The sequence below is a fragment of the Miniopterus schreibersii genome, assembly GCF_964146895.1.
Source record: "Miniopterus schreibersii genome assembly, chromosome: 12".
NCBI lineage: Eukaryota > Metazoa > Chordata > Mammalia > Chiroptera > Miniopteridae > Miniopterus > Miniopterus schreibersii.
In genome coordinates, this window is record NC_138112.1 from 71,335,851 (window position 1) to 71,352,922 (window position 17,072).

General features: G+C 61.0%; 1 protein-coding gene across 1 annotated transcript; it reads left to right on the forward strand.

Moving 5' to 3' along the window:
- Positions 1–7,927: 7,927 nt before the first annotated feature.
- SMIM38 (small integral membrane protein 38) lies at positions 7,928–9,317 on the forward strand. Its single transcript, XM_081154250.1, has one exon. It carries the CDS (start codon positions 8,178–8,180, stop codon positions 8,331–8,333), a length of 156 nt encoding a protein of 51 aa, XP_081010376.1. The 5' UTR covers positions 7,928–8,177; the 3' UTR covers positions 8,334–9,317.
- The last annotated feature ends 7,755 nt before the right edge of the window (positions 9,318–17,072 follow it).

A 17,072-nucleotide genomic window follows, 5' to 3' on the forward strand; every position in this document is an offset into this window, starting at 1 on the left:
CTTATGTTCATCAAAAGACACCATAAAAGCGTGAAGAGACCAGCCGCCAAACCGAGAGGGGACAGCGCCGTGCCGAGACCTGGCGGAGGATTAGCACGAAGGGAGTGAACGTTTTCATGCAGGTTTTATTGTCCAGGAGGTGCAGTGAGGCTGACGGGCCAGGAGACGCCGGCCATTGAAAAGATAGATTGTGACTCACAGGTCCCAGGAGAGGGCACGCACCACACCATGGGGGGCACCCGGGGAATCTCCGGGGTTGGTGCGGAGGCAGAGGGGTGGGGGAGACGTGGGCAGGAGCCTTTATCGCGGTCTCCATGGGAAGGAACATGCGAGGTCGGACAAGCAGCCTGGGGAGGGGCTAGTTTGAGTAGTTCCAGTGGTCTCTGGGCCGTAGGTCTGTCCTGGTTGTCCGGCCCCTCCCTGGGAGGTTAGGGCAGGGACAGTGGCCCTGAGTGCGCGCGTCGGATGTGGGGTGCTCAGGGATCACGCTCCGGGTGGTTGGTCTGTATGGGGAAGCGTGCTGGCGGGAGAGTCATTTTCCACCCCTAGGAACCGGATCACCCCGGGAGGAGAAGCCCCTCCGGTCAGCGAGGCGCCAGACGTGGAAGAATCGAAAGACAGGAAATAGAAGACACGGTGCACTGAAGGTTGCCTACAAGTCACCAAGGAAAGGATGCAGCCCAGCGGGCGGGAGACGCCACTGTACCCTCCCCAGAGAGAGAACCCAAATACCGATAAGCCTATGAAAAATAAACACAGAAAAGCAAATTAAGACCACAACGAGATACCATCTCTCACCGCCAGATCCGTAACACATTGAAGTTTTGTGCTGGGGAAGACAAGGAGCCACGGGGCAGCCACACGCAGTTGCTGGAGGGGAGACCTGCTGCCCTGCACGGGTTTGGGGAACAAATCGGCATATTTCCCGGGAAGTTCGAGATGTGAATTCCCTTTAACCAAGCACATGCGTTCAGAGATACATCCGCCAGAGGCAGGTCCAGCATAGGTTCTTATTGAAACAGTTTTGGTTGAATATACAAGTCTAGGCAGACGCTTTACTCCAGCTCCCTGAAAACGTGGTCCTACCACCGTCTGCTTCCCAGCTGCTGTTGAGACGTGGGCTGTGGCTCTCAGGTGGTCTCTCCTGGTTTTTTCTGCCTCTCTCACTGCTTTGGGGAAGTTCTTGTCTATAAGAAACGTTTTTGATGGTCCGTAATTGATGATTTGGCATCTTGAAATCAGGGACCAAACTACTGGCCAAAGTTATTTGCATCCGTCTCACCACTGTGTTTTCACAGGTGTGTGAAAATCACAAACCCTCTAAACCCCCCAAATCTGTGTTTCACTTCCTTCCCAATAGGGGACATCTGCTTGTGACAACGTCCCCCCACTACAGGGATCAAGACTCTTGCCCATGTCTTCCCCTCACGCCTTCTGTCTCCTGACCAGCCCTGGTGCTTCCCCAGGTGGCCCCTGAGGGCACGATGTGGTCGGGACACCTGTTCCTTCCTCCCTGGGAGCTGACGTATAAATTCCTCTTTCAAGGCAGTGTCTCTGTGCCTGTCATTTTAACACACCCGATTCGAACAAAACCCTATGGAACACCTTCCTCTTTGGGATCGTGTAGTTTCACTGTGACATCTCCAGGTGGGGGTTGCTCGCCCTTCATCCTACACTGGAGTCTTTGGGATGCCTGAATCTGTGGATTGATGTCTTTCATCAGCTCTGGAAAATTCCCAGCCATGCTCCCTTCAGATACAGCCTTTGCCCTACTCTGTCTTCTCCTTCTGGAACTTCTACAACCATGGGCTTTACCTCTCGCTCTGTTCCCAACCACGTGGGGCAGAACCGAGCAGAGAAAGTCAAGGAGCAGGGAGGAAGAGGGGGTGGAAGGAGCTGGGCAGAGGGACACTGAGCCTTAGAGGCTGTGTGGCCTCAGAGTGAGAGGGGAGACCCAGCTGCAGGGCTTCCTGATAGGGTTCCAGCTCATCTTCCACGAGCTAGCCATTCCTGGTGGTATGCCTGAGCTAGCCCGCAGCCAAGGGACACGCCTGAGCTAGCTCGAGTGGCTTCTTGTTGCTGGTAACTGAACACTGTCACCCACTGGTGACAGTGGAGACTCTGGGAGGCATTTGAACACAAGTCCCTCAGGGGTTTTGTGAGATGCCTGTGGCACACATGTGGTGGCAATGGGGCACGGTCCAACTCTAGGAGCCCACAGGTGTCACCAAGCCCTCATACCTGTCACCCTCCAGCACAAGGCCTGATCCGAGGGACCCTCATACTCACCTCAAAAGAGTTATTCTGCACTTGCACGGCAGGCTCACAGGTGTCTCCCGGGCCCTGTCCCCACCACTTGCCTTCCTTTCTCATTCAGAAATCGAGAGAATCGAGGCCAGGTCATGCGTGGGAGACTGCTGAGACTTTCCCCTCTCCACTCGGTACATTTCTTTTATATATTAAAAAAAAAAAAAAGTAATACCATTAGGTCATCTCTCTTTTTTTAATTTCTGGGAAAATCTTTACTTTGTGTATTTCTCAAGCATCTCGACATTCCTTTCCAGACTGACCGTGCATCCCTTCCTCCCAGCTCCTCTCAAATTCCCGCCGGTTTATCTCCTGCAAAAGCCTCAGCGCCCGAAGCAAATCCCCTCTCTCCACCCCGGCTCTGCAGAGAAGAAAGGGCCCGGCTCTCACCCTCTCACCGAGGTCTTTAGGCAAAGCCGATACATCCCCACAGAGCCTGCAAGGTGCCTCCGCGGCCACACAAGCCTCTGCCTATTAACTCCTTCAAAGGGCATCTGTGGGCTCTGAAAGCCGTCTGGGTTCACTGATTAAAAGCTATTGTTTTTAGGGCTGCTGAATACATGACGGAGCCGGATTCAAGGACAGTCAGCATTTGCAAAGGGTGACAGCTACCGTTCACCTTGCTGCCTTGAAAGATGAAATGAGGGTGTGGTGGAGACACCCCCTGCCGGGATGCCCTTGGCTGGCGAGGCCAGGGGGCAGGGCGCCGCTCCTCCCGCACCCCAAAGAGTGACGCGGAACTGTCACTATTCCCCTCTTTGGCCCGCGTGTCCCTTCTAGCGTGGGAGCTCCCTCGCTCGGGCCCGAGGACGCCGCAGCTGCGCCTGGGGCTTGGGGACGGTGCTCCCTGCGCGGCGGGCACGGCCTCTGCGGAAACGCTCCGAAAGCGCGTTTCCTTACCGCCCGCCGAGGCCGCAGGCACACGGCGAGCGCCCACCGTGCCCGCGCCCTGCTGGGTGGGGCTCACTCCGTCCCCTCCCGACGGGAACCCGCAGCCCGAGGTGGGAACCCGAAGCGGGGCTATTAGGGATTCTGGCAAGGTAGGCTGAATCAGTGGCGTTTCCTTTGTGAGCCTTAATCCGCCTTGTGCTGGCTGCGCGGACATGGCTAATTTATTTGGGGTTTCATTCTGCGGCTGACAGCGGCCCGACTAGCCGGTCGCCGCGAGCGGCTGCACCCCGGCTTTCAGCTGCTGGAGGCGGCGTCCTTCTCAAGGGCGTCCTCTGTCTGGCTTTATGCTCCGGCCCGGCTCAGAGGGGGGCGGAGGGGGCGTCGCAGGGGCGGGAGGGCGCGAGGGGCGCAGCCCTGGGAGGCAGGGGCCTCCGCAGGGCCCTCCGTCTGTGGGGGACGCTCCACACCGCGACTGTACCCGGCAGGAAGAAAGTGACCTGGTTTCATGCCCCAGAAACCCGCACGGGGTCTACACACAAGATCTGCATACGAAGGCTGCACACGAGATGCCGGGGACGCCAGCCCCGCGCACAGCTTCCGTGGAGACCGGGTGTGAGGCGCGCCTGCTGGGCCTTCAGACGCAATGTGCTCAGAGAGGAGGCAGTCTGACCGTAAGCCCCCGCAGGGTGCCAGCGGCAGGGCCTCAGTTTCCCCAGCAACCTGCGCCCATCTCTGCAGAAATAGGGGCTGACGTCAGCCTCTAACCTCCACACACCCGAGACGGTTGATTCGCTTATTTTTTTTGTAGCAGCGGGATGACTTGCTTGTGCAGAAAGAAAACAGTAGAGCCCTGGCTGGCGGGCTCAGTGGGTCGGGTGCCAGCCTGTGCACCGAGAGCTTGCGGTTTGGATCCGGGTCAGGGCACATGCCCGGGTGGTGGGCTTAGTCCCTGGTGAGGGGCGGGCAGGAGGCAGCCGATTGATGTTGGGCTCTCAGATCTATGTTTCTCTCTCTCCCCCGCTTCCTCTCTCTCTAAAAATAAAGAAAACAATAGTAATGATTTTCAGTAAGATGCCAACACGCCCGCGAACCCGAGTCTCAGCACAGTGACAGCCGGCGGTTGTACAAATCCGGCCAAATGAAAACACGCGCCTCCTTTATCCGGCCTCCGCACACTGCGCGTCACACACCTTCCCCGAGTGCCTTCCGGATGCCAGGGGCCGGGTCGGCCCTGGGGGGTGGTGAGAGCTCAACCCCAGAAACACATTCCAGGTCTGATAGGGCGTCCACGCTGCGATGACAGAAAACCCCAAACCGACCGACCGACCGACCGACCGACCGACCGACCAGCCAGCCAACCGACCGACCAACCAACCAACCGACCGACCAACCAACCAAAAGCCAGGGCGACAGGATGGATGGGACCCACGAGAGGGGCCTCAGCCTTGCTGCCAGTCCTGCCTTCGAGTCCAGTAAGCCCCTCGGGTCCTCATGGCATTGAAGTGGTGATGTCCCCCCTGCAAAGTGCTCTCACCCCAGCCTTGCCTGCAGGACATGGGGAGGGGCTGTTGTCCCCTTTTACAGATGAGGAAGCTGAGGCCCAGAGCGTGGCAGGGACACCCTGACGGAGACCCGACGTCCACAGAGCAAGCACTCGGGTGGGGCCCTTGGGGGCCTATTCTGACGCTGTCGCCTTGGCGAGAGCCGGCCCTGGGTGGGGACCAGGCTGTGCCTCCGTCCCCAGCCCTCCATCCATGAACCTCACCTGTGGAAGGGCTCGTCTGCTGAGCGTTTCGTTAGGGGATGACTGGGGAGGGCAGGCAGGTCCCTCCTCCATCGGTGGGACATTTGGGTGCAGGAAGATGTCCCAAGCCCTTTGCACTCCCGAATGTAACCCAGGTCCCCAATCTGTCCCCAGCGACCCAGGGTCGGAGCCGTCACCTGCTCAGCTCTGCGAGTTATAGCCAATTCCAACTCCTGTGGGCAGGGGTGCTTGCCACCTTTGCCACCTTTGCCACCTTTGCCACCTTTGCCACCTTTGCCACCTTTGCCATGGGTCTTGTTCCGGCAGGTGCTCCTAGAGGTGGTGCGCCCAGGAGCAATGGGGGGGAAGGGAGGGGGGGCAGGAGGAAAGAGGGAAAAAGCCAAGGAGAGGTGTGGCTTCAGGCACAACCCCGTGACCTTGAGGGGAATTCTAGGGCCTGAGTTGGGCCTTTTGAGTTTTTTCTCACCCCGGCAAGAGCTCTCATCACCCCTGTGAGGTCAGTCTTTGGTGAAGGGCTGCCTGGGAGGGTGGTGAAACCCCTGGGCGCCCGGGCTCATGTGCCAGGGTGGCTCCCCCAGCTGAGGATGCCCCCCAAGAAGAGTTGTGTGGGGAGCCAGAGGGCGGGGCACAGAGACAGGTGACAGCCCTGCTGGTTGTGGGGCGATGGGTCATTTCCTTCCTGCGATGGGGAGCACCGGGCGCCTACTCCACGGAGACTGGGTGCTGAGTGCGGGGGGCTGGCCTACCTGCTGTGCTTTTATTATCGCCTCATTATTTTCTCCTGTGGGCGAGGCCCCCCCTTATCCACCTAAGGTCCTGCACCTGTGCCAGGTCGACCTTTCTCAGAGGACGGCAGCCCCGGGAGCAGCCGTGACCTTGTCCAGGGCAGGGGGACATTCGCTTCCTTTCCTGCAGGGCTTGCTGACCTTGGCCTCGCAGACTCCCGGGAGCCTGGGGACGTCCGAGCAGGAAGGGGGGCCTCTGTCACCCTGAGAGTTTCCTTGCGCGACGTCACGTGACGGGGCACTGTTGACTTCTCAAGCTCGGCAAACAGATTTATCCGAGGCCACCCTGTCCCCACCTGCAGGGCCAGGAGCTGCGGGGTGGGTGGCTGAGAACAGGGATTGGCCCTGCGTGCGCCCAGCGCCTCAGGCGCCCCCGGGACGCCCCCGGGAGACTCTGGCCTCTCAGGTACGTGACATGCCTGCCTGGGCATCAGCCTCTTCTTCCTCCCCGAGGTCCTGGCAGCTTTCCCCGGGCACCTTCCCCCCACAGCCAGGTGGATGTCTCCAGGAAGATGCACCTGCTGGAGAGTCCCCGGGACACCGTGGCAGCCCCGTGGCAGCCACGTCCCCGTGGAAGCTCTGTGACCGCTGACTCCATGCTGGGATCCTACCGTCTACATTCCTGTGTGTGTCTGATCTTCCAGCTTCCGCGTTCGGCAGAGAAACCCAGAGCTAAATGCTACCCGAGAGAGTCCTTCAGCCGATGCGTGGGGTCACCTGGCCAGGCCCACAGCCGGGGCTCTCTGTGGACAGAAAAGGGCACTGCCGCCCGGGGGGCAAAGCGGGGCCCAGGGCACCTTCCAGATGGCCTTTGGCAGCGGGCGGTGGCTGAGCTGGGGGCCCGTGGCCGTGGGGGAGGAGCCGTGGGAGTTTAGCGTGGGCCTGGGGCTCGTTGGGACTGTGGTCATGACTACTACGAGTGAGCGTGCCATCGGCTCCACTGCCCATCTTAGGTGTGCTCGCTGTCAGAGCCTTTGTGTTTACTCCCGGGAACCTTCCAGAAAGGCTGGCCAGGACCACATTGTCACTTTGTGGGTAAAGGGGCCCAGGAACTGGCTTCGGGTGGCCCGCAGCCCTGGAGGTCCCCTCAGTTCTCTCTGGCTCAGGTACCTGTGGGTTGGACCACTTCCCGACTGAGAAGGTGGTTGGTCTCCCAGGATGGGGCCTCCAGAGACCTCCGCTCCTCTTGTGGGGACCCCGAGCTCCAACTGGGCCCCTTTGTATTCAGGGACCGTAGGGTTGGGGTTGGAGGAGGGGCCCAGGCTGTGAATTTACTTGTGGAAAACTTGGCTCTGAGAGGCCGGAGCTGAACTTGGCAGTGGGCCGGGTCTAGGGGTGCGTATGCGCCCTGTGTGTGCGCACACGTGTGCTCGGGTGTGTGTGGCAGAGAAGGGTGGGCAGACCTTCCTCAGAGCCTCATCTGTGGGGGGGTGGAGGGCAGAGACTCGTGCCCAGGCCCTGCTGGTACCAGCGTGAACCCTCTGCCCCTCGCCCTCTCCCCAGACCTCCAAGCGGACGCATCGCTCGCCTCACTGTCCAGTAAGGAGTCCGCGGCCCCGAGCGGTTGAACGGTCACTCGCCCAAGGTCACTTAGTGAGTCTGCGGTGGAACCTGGTTTGGGGACAAGGGTCGCTGTGAGGGACGTGAGGGGACCCTGCAGGACCGTCTCGTCCGGCCTGGGCCCTGGGTCTTGTCCAAGGCCTCCGGGCCCGCTGGCGGGGAGGTGCTGGGGGTCTTCCTGGGCTGGCTTGCGGCGGACTTCATGACCCCTCGCTGTCACGGCGGGATCGGGTGGCCCGTGTGCTCACTGAGCCAGGCTCGGGGCGCCCCGTCCTCACCTTCTCCCCCTCTTTCCTTTCCCTTCCCGTTTGCACAGCGCTCTCCGTGTGCGTCTCCCGCGGAGCCTCCCTGCCCCCGTCCCGGCCTGCGGCTGCTGCAGAGACGGGCCGCTGGACAGCGAGGCCTCCGGAGTGATAGCTAATTGGGGAGAGAAAGGGCCCGATTGTCTGGCGGGCGGAAGAGCGGCGTGGGCGGCTGAAAGAGCCGGGAGGTGGCCAGCTTCGCCCAGCAGCTGCCGCCGGCCGCTTGCACATTACGTCAGCCCGGGAGCGGGCGCGGGAGCGGAGCGGGCGCGGGGCGCGGGCAGGGGGACCGCCCGGGGCTCTGACAATGCGGCCATTGTCGCCCGGGAGAGGGGCTTATTCGGGATGAATGGCGCACGGGCCTCTTGACCACAGAGGCCGCTGGCCGTCCCGATCTGTCCTCTCACATGCCGGGGAGGCCTGCAGGGCCGCAGAGGGGACGGGGCCGGCTGAGAGCGGGCGCGGCCTCGGAGCCGCCCCGCGGTCCTGAGCTCCTGCCCGGCGCCGGGCGGGCGGGGCGGGCGCGTGGAAGAGCCCGGCCCGGAGCTCAGGGCCCGCCGCCCTCCGATGGCCTCCTGGTTTGGGGGGAGCGAGGGCCCCGACCCTCTCGTGGTCCTGCTGGTGGTCATCTTGCTTTTCCGCTTCATCCTGTGGTCCTGCCTCGGGACCTACGTCGACTACAGACTGGCCCGGCGGCAGCGGCGCAAAGCCAAGGAGGACTAGGCCGCGAGCACCCGGCGCGAGGGGCCCCTCCGGGGGGCCCCCGTGGGCGCCCTGACCGAGCCGCGGGCGGCGGAGGAAGCCAGCGAGGGACCTGGCGTCCGCCGCGGGCAGAGATGGCCAGGCCCCGCCCAACCGAACAGGCTGCCCTGGTCACATCCCACATCCACGCTGCGGGGCGGCGAGGCCACCCCGCCTGCCTGTCACCGCCTGGGGTCCCCGTCGGAGAGAGTGACCCTGGGGATGGGTCTTGCTTGAAGACTTTCTGTGCTTCCAATTGTTGATAAGTATCTTTGCAGGAGGAGATGGGGGTGAACCAGAGGGGCTGGGTGGGGGGCACAAGGACAGATGTGACCACGTCCCAGCCACCAAGAGCCACCCCGTCTCGGTCCCCTCCTGCCTCCTGGAGGGAGAGGAGTAAGTGCAGGCAGCCGCCTTGGTTTCCCCCGAGCACACCCCGGGGCAGGTTACTTCGGGCGGGAGAACCTGGCAGCCTGGGGCCTGGCGATGAGGCCAGGTGAGGCCCGGCGGGAGGGGCGGGGCGGAGGAAGGTGAAGCCTGGTCCTCGAGGAAAACCCCCATCTGTCTCTCCCACGTCCCACCTTGAAGCCCGAAGACCTGCAGGAGAAACCGCAGCTTTGCCATGTTGCTGCACCCTTGGCTCTGGGAGGGGCCTCTAGGCCCCTGGGATGTCCTTCCTGATAAATGTGTCCTTGAGGACCCAGGACCGCAGTCTCACCCTGTGATTCGTGATGGGAGCCACATCTGGGGGCCTGGGGACAGAGGCCCGACACGAGGGTGGTCAGCCGTGTCCGGGGAATGGAGCTGATGAAAGCTCTGGACACCAAGGCCTGGGGGGCTCCCTGGTGGCAACGCTCCGTGCGTGTTGCAGGGAGAAGCTGGCGCCCCCCGTGACTCCCCTGGTGCAGCCGGCGTCAGCCTGTGTTCTCGCCGTAATAAACCACACGTGTGAGTAGACCTGCTGCCTCGAGTCAGAGTGCTTCTCAGCGTGACTGACCCTGAGGGGGCACTCGGGGACCCTCGAACTTGCAATTGGGGTCGGGCGTGAGGGTGGTCTTGGGGATGTTCCTGACCTCGGCACGCCCACCCCCTGCACCCGAAAAGATCAACCCTGCACGTTCCGTGCTCCCCTCCAGGCCATGTGCCTGTGCAGACCTGGCTTTGAAACCACAGTCAGGGAGCGCCTTGTCTGTTCACTGATTTGCTCAGCAGATGTTAACTAAACACACACCTACTCTGCTTTGAGAACACGCTCCCAGGAAGGATTTCTTAGACGTTCCTTTGCAGTTTTACCACCGATGAAACTATCCCTTATTAATTAGGGTTTATTAACTGCTGCAACCATCAACTCCCAGCTGTAGTGGCCCAGTCCGGTCAGTGGGTTCTTCCGGTTCCCGGCGGTGCAGTGCAGGCTGGGTGGAGGCTCTGCTCCACGTGGTCATGCAGGGACCCAGGTCCCTCCCTCCCAATGGGTCTCCACCCCCAGAGCCTTGGAGCCTCCACTGGGTCCCTGAACTGAGCTGGCAGAAGATGAACTTCATTTTCTAAGCCTTTTTATGAGTTACCAGTTCTGCTGTGATTTTTATTTTAAAATTTAGGAGCTTTTTTTTTTTTTTTTTTTTCCTTCCTCCAAATGTTCCTTTTTGATAGCACCCTGTTCCTGTTCTTGGGTGTGATGTCCCATCTCTCTGATGGCGGCTTCTTGTTGTAGACACAGTTGTTAAATCCCCCCTTCCCCTTCAACAGTCCATTTCCTCCAAGTTGGGTTTTCTGTCGTTGGTTGTTTTGGTCTCTGCCTCCTGTGTTAGAGGCTGTTCACAGATGTCTGGTGACGCTGGGCTGTCGAGCCATGAGTGGGGAACTTCACTGGAAGTTCAGGAGGGGAGCTTGCCCTGGCCGGTGCGGCTCGGTTGGTTGGGTGTTGGCCTCTGCACCAGGAGTTTGCCGGTTCGATTCCCGGTCAAGAGAACATGCCCGGGTTTTGGGCTCGATCTCCGGTGAGGGGCGTGCAGGAGGCAGCCCACCAGTGTTTCTCTCTCGCATCGATGTTTCTCTCTCCTCCTCTCTCCCTCTCCCTTCCTCTCTCAAAATCAGTAAATTATTTAAAAAAATAAAAAAAGGAGCTTGACCACGACAGGCTTCATTTCGAATGATAGGGGCTGGTTTTTGAGGCTCCCCCGATGTCAGAATTCTTAGACCTTCCCTCCAGCAGTACCTTCTCCAGGGGATAACCGATTCTTCCAAGACGGGGGGTGTCCTCCCAGAGGTGGGGTCTGGGCTTCAGCCGTATCTCAGCCGCCACCAAGGGGACCCAGCTTTCTTGGGCCAGTCTGCTGAGCCCGAGTTTCGCTCGCTGTCTGCCCCCCACCCCCTCAAGGCGGGTCGCCGTAGACGCCCGTTTCCTCCTCGGCGTCCCTGTGGGTCTGTTCTGTAAAGTCCCTTTGCTGGGGCTCCGGTCGGGAGCTGGGAAGAGTCAACGAGGTGACGCTGACCAACCGGCCTCTTCCCGGGCATATTGCCCTCGTGTCACCTTGCGTTTCGGTTGTGTCACGTGGTCTTCACCATCAGGGACTTTTCTTTCCCAAAGCGCAGTCCACGAACACCGGTAGGTGTGCCAAGAACGAACGGTGTTCCGGAGCCAGAGAGGGAGGGACGTCTGGGGATTTACCAGGGAAACAGCAGTCGATTTCTTCTTCTTTTTTCAATTCCCACCCAAGGATATTTTTTTCCATTGCTTTTCAGAGAGAGGGAGAGAGAAACATTGATGTGCGAGGGACACGTCGACTGGTTGCCTCCTGCAGGAGCCCCGACCGGGGCCGGGGCCGAGCCTGCAACTGAGGCATGTGCCTTTGGTTGGAATCGAACCCAGGACCCTTCAGTCTGCAGACGCTCTAACCACGGAGCCAAACTGGCCAGGGCTGCAATCAATTTCCAAACCTGGATTCCACGGTCTGAGTGCATTCGGGGACCTGCAGCCCACGGGCCCCACAGCTTGCGGGAGCCCCCGGCCTCTCCCCTGCCCCCCTCACCGCTGACCCCCCGTGTTCTCTGGAACCTCTGTCTCCACCCCTTGCCCCCAACCGTCTCGCTGTCCCACGTCCATTATCGTCAAATCCACTCTGAAGTCCCTAGACTCTCGGCCCAGTGCTCCCCTGCTGTTGTGGAGATTCCAACCCCCTGCTCTAATGTATTTTTAAAATCGAGGTATAATTTACATATAGTAAAAGGCACACATTTTAAAGTGTATCCCTCCATGTCTGTGTCCATGTCACCATCGAGTTAGAGGTCGAGGTATAGAATTTCCTAGCACCCAGGGCTCCCGTGGGGCCCTCCGGCCGCCGACCCCCTGCCCACCCCCACCCCGGGGAAGCACCGTCCTGATTTCTGTCGCACAGATTAGCGGGGCCTGTTCGTGAACATCACGCAAGGGAGACGGACAGTTGTGCTTTTAAAGAAATGCCTGGCTGCTTCTCTCAGGACGGTGCCTGCCAGCTTCAGTCATGTTTTCATGTGTATCCACCATCCGCTCGGTCCTGTGGCCGGGCAGTGTCCCGTGGGTGGGTCCCCGGTTTATTTCTCTATTCTACTGTTGGGGGGCATCTGGGCTGTTTTCAGGTTTTGATGACGTTGAATAAAACCTCTGCGCATGTGTGCACGTGTCTTTTGATGGCCATAAGCACTGATTTTTTTCAGATACATGCTCAGAGTGGAGCTGCTGGGTCCCAGGGTACTGATATATATATTTTTAAGTGTTTTTATTGACTTCAGAGAGAGGCAGGGTGAAGGAGAGAGAGAGAAACATCAGCGATGAGAGAGTTGTCACTGATCGGCTGCCTCCTGCACGGCCCCAACTGGGGAACGAGCCTGAAACCCGGGCATGTGCCCTGACCGGGAATCAAACCGTGACCTCCTGGTTCATCGGTCGACACTCAACCACTGAGCCACGCCGGCTGGCGGTGGCACAGATATTTTATTTTTATCAGAAACTACCTTGCCACCCTCCAGAGTGCCAGCGCCAACGTCCAGCCCACTAGTGGCGGGCGTGCTCCAGGTGGTCCCCGCCTCCTCCAGAACTTGGTCAGCCCCCAATTCTCCCCGTGCTGGCGGGTGTGACGCGGCCTCTTGCTGTGATCAGAGATGTTCCGGGTGTGATCAGTATACACTGAGCCCCAGTCGCGTGTGCGGTCTCATGCCAGGTGCGAGGGGTATGTCATCTCCTCCAGGAAGCCTGCCTGGCCTCAGGCCGGGTTAGGGGACCTCCGACGGGCTCCCACAGCGCCCGTGCCGCCCCAGGCACATCGCCCGCTGCTGTGTGTTGCGATGGGGCCCCGAGTCTTCCTGTGGGCACAGGGGAGTCTCAGGACCGGCTAGGACCCTGCTGTGCGGGGCAGGCCCGGGGCAGGAGGGGCACCCGAAGGTCGGCTGGAAGACGAGGGGGGAGGAGGAGAGGGAGGGCAAGGGAGAGGGAAGGGGAGGGACGGCGAAAGGAGGGGAGAGGAAGGTGGCCGCGGGCACCGTGTGAGCAGAGCGGGGACCCCCCACCCCACCACCTGTGCATGGACACACGATCCCGTGGGAGCCGGCGCCCAGCGCGGCTGTGTGTAAACAGAGCCTGTCCCTCTGGTGTCGCCCCGTCTTCCGACACTGGCCTTCGCCTCTCAGGGAAACCCAAGCCCCAGCCTGGGACAAGGGTTGGCAGATGTCTGTGAAAAGGGCCGTCTGCCTTGGCCGATAAGAATTCTCCAGACAATGAGACGGAATTCCCACCCGGCTCCGGGTCAGCAGGCTCCGGCAGGCCCGGGTCACGGCTCCGCTGCCGCCGGGTCCCTCCCTGCGGGCCCGGGGCTCCTGCTGCCTGTGGGCGCCCCCGGACCCAGCTCCCCTCTCCCCCGGGCCCACGGCACTCGCTCTTCTGGGCCGGGCAGGCCTCCCTCCGGAGGCCCTGAGCTGGGAGTGCTGGGGCCCTGGACTCAGCCTGCACTGTCTGCCCTGGATCACGGGGCTCAGGAGAGCGCAGGCCCTGGGGCTGGGGGCGGGCGGGGACACACAGAGGTCACGGTAGATGGTTAGTGCTCACCCTGCCTGGGGCTCAGAGATGGACAGACCCGCGTGCAAGTTTCCTCTAATGCCCCACTGAGAGACGCCACGTGGACGCCAAGGGGGCCACCGTCCACAGCGTCTCCTGGGGAGGGCACCTCTGGGCCTGGGGTGGGCCCCCTTGAGCCCTCGACGAGCCTCATTACTGTGAGGCTTTGAGGGAAGACAGGAGTGTGCACATGTGAGCACGTGGGGGGGTGGCTCTTATGTAAGTTTGAAATCATTTCTAAATACATAGTTAAACCAAAGAGAATTCTGCTCTGTACGAAAACATGAAAAATGTCAAATCATGCTACACGGGCTCCGAGAGTGATCGGCCGACGCCGAATGGTTGGCCAGCGCTGAGCGCGAGCCTCGGTGATGGGCGGGGAGGTGGCCTGCGGCTGGGGAAGAATTAGGGCCCTTCCCTTTCCCCTTCCTCCTCTCAGCTCCCTCAAATACTCGGGGCCTTTTCTGCTCTGGCCACCCCCAGGTGCCACCCACACCCCGCCTCCTCGATGACCAGCCAGCAGCCCGCACGCTCAGCCTGAGCTCCGCTCGCCTGGGCCGGGCGAGGTCATCCAGCTGCGCACAGGTCCCTCGTCACCGCGTAAAGAAATGGCACGGTCAGAGCATCGGGGTCCTTTCCGTTTCTTCACGAGACCCCATCGTAGACGTAGGTGCCGACGGGGCGCATCCAAAGCTCCGGGCGTGTGTTTCCTACGTGATGGAAACGCCACCAGACTTTTCTGTCTGCTCGGCTGCATGGCCGTCACCCTGACCGTTCCCTTCACCCAACTGAGCTCCCCCGTTTCAAACCACATGGCTCCTCGACTGCTGCAGGTACGTGTTCTCTAAACCCTGAGCGGCAGCTCCCGTCACCTCTGCGGCATTAACGAGACCTGCCGGAGGGTCGCATTTGGCTCGCCAGCCGCCGTCTGTGAGTGTGTCACCGCACAGACCGCCAGCTGGCCTCCGGTCGCATTATCGGCGGGCTCATTACTTATTACCGACAAAGCCGGGGACACAGCTTGTCATCCCCGATGTCCTGCAACACGTCAATCTTGGTTAGTTCCATGATTTCATTCCGGACCCCCGCATTTCTGCAGGAATCAGCTAGTGAGCTCATACGTCGAAATATGCCTTCGCTTTTATCTCTCGCTCCCGCCTCCAGGTCCTCCCTAAATTGCCTTTATTCGAAGACCAAGCAGACCCCGTCCCCCCTTTTAACAGCACACGGCATTTGCTAAGAAATGAACTATTTCGACGGCGGATTTAAGGTTTTTCCATTTTCCTCGACCTAATTGGATGAGCAGACGCTTTATCTGCGGCGGCCCCGGACAAAGTGGATCCCGGCCCTGAAATGGCAGAGACGCCAAATGCATTTTGCTTCTTTAATGTTTCCTGATCGTTTCCAGAGCTGCTTTTGTCACGAGAAGCTCCGTGGGCTGCGGGCGGCCCTTCTCTGTAACTGGGTTTTCCTTCCTGGGACAGGGAGCCACAGTGACCGCAAGGACTGTCCTTCCTCCGCAAAGTCGCTTTCCCGCCGTCGGAAACGCAAAAGAGAAAGCCCTCCCTGTGCCCCGCGCCCGCCCCGCCCTCGGAGGGCGACGGGTGCTGGCCATGGCCTATCACTCATTTTCTCAGGTTTCCAACCAGGTGCCGGGTTCCCGCCCCACACGGCGTCATTCCCTGCATCCGTGTTGACCCCAGATGTACTCCCATTAATTATTGATGGTGGAGAAACCCGAGGCTGTGCCGGTCGGCTCCTGGGCCAGGTTGGGCTCTGCAGGAAAACTTGGAGCCTTTTTGGGGAACAGGAGGTGGAGACATGGGGAGCTGAGCCGGGACCACTGGGGGAGGGGGTCACTGCCGCCTGAGTGTAATCCAATGTTATCACTTCGCTTCTTTTTTGAATTAATCGTCACCTGAGGATATTTTCCCATTGCTTTCCAGAGAGAGTGGACGGGAGGGAGGGAGGGAGAGACACATCGATGCCTCCTGCATGCACCCCCAGCGGGGTCGGGGCTGGGGATCGGGCCTGCAACCCGGGGACGCGCCCTTGACCTGCGGCCCTTGGGAGCGCAGGCCGACGCTCTAACCACTGGGCCCGGCGGCCAGGACGTGGCTTCGCTTTTGTTCCGGTTTCTGTCTCGTGAAGAATCGGCTGGTTTTATCCTCCCGGGAAGAAGGAGAACCTTGACTGAGTTTCGTAACTTACAGCCTGGTGTAAAGCGGCGTGGACGGTTTTATCCCGTTTCCGACAGTTTGGGGGTGGAGGAGAGGGGCTGCCTCTGGGAGACGGGAGCTGTCCTGTTCCCATTGCCTCTGCGCTGGTCCCCGGGGCCGGGCGGGGCAGGGGTGGCCGGGCTCGGGCACAGAGGGCTGGGGCTTCCCCACGCAGGCAGCGGGGAGCCACGGAAAAGCTGGAACGGTCCCTTTGGCAGCCTTTCGGGCTCCGGCTGCGGAAGGTCTCGGGATGGCCAAGGGGAAGAGGGATTTTGAGCTGGGACAGGTGAAGCCTTCTTGGCAGCTCCATGGCCAAGGCGAGGGTCTGGGGTTGACCCCGGATTTTGGCACCGGCTTAGGTGGGAATTGGGGTTGGGGCTGCCTCTCCCCACACCTGGGCTGAGCCCTCAGGCGGCCTGGCCTGGGATCGTTGAGAGGCCTGGGATGGGGACCTTGCAGTCATCTCGGGATCTCCTGGCCCGAGAACAGCACAGCCTCGGTCCGTGGGAAGGGACCCGCGAAACCAGCCGGCGCGGAGCGCGGGGATCCTGCTCGCGTGGGCGGCTCCTCGTGGCTCTGGCTCCGGCCCCCCTGCAGGGCCACACGAAGCAGTCGCACGGTCGGGCGGGGCCGCCTGGCTGGGTGCTGCCGGCCTTCCTGTGGGGCATGTTCCAGGCTACTGCCTCCTGGTGAAGCTGGTGCTCTGGGGGGCTGACCAGCACCCACCACTTTCCTGGGCCCTGTTTGCAAAATGAATGGCCGGGCTGCAGGGGCAAAGAGAAGGCTCTTTATCTCGCGTGGGCAGGTCCGGTAGGACCAGTGCCCGCTAGGGCCCTCCGAGCGGGTGACGTAAGCCTGTCGTTGGTGATTTGCGCAGTGACCGCCGATACGGAGTCCGGGCCCAGGTTAGCAGCGACAGGGCGTCCTTCCCGGCGGCGCCCAGGAATTAGCCGGCCTATCTCTCCATTTATCACAGGGGGATGAGGCAACGGGGCAGAGCCGAGTGGTGGCCTCGCTGTCCCCCTGTCTGTGGGGCTGCTGTGCCTGCCAGTCTGTCAGGGTCCCTGGGGTCCGGGTGGCTTCCCACGGGGAGAGCCAAGGCCACCGACCCCGTTGGAGGTGGCCCAGTTTCTTCCCAGAGTCCCACCTGGGTGGCCAGCCACCAGCTGGCCGGTGCTGCGGCTGTTGCCCTGAAATGCTGTGGGGACAGGGAGACCGGGTTTGGGGAACAGCTCTGGAGATGTGCCTGGGCCAAGTTCAGAGCAAGGTGCCAGGGAAGACGGCGTTTCCTAGAGAGGGCGGCAGCCACCCGGCCTGCGCTTGGTCCAGTGTGAGGGGGGCGCTTGTTCCCTCCTGGGCAGGGGACCTGGCCGACCTTGTAGCTCCCGCCAGTGGCGTTTACAGCAGAAGTGAGGC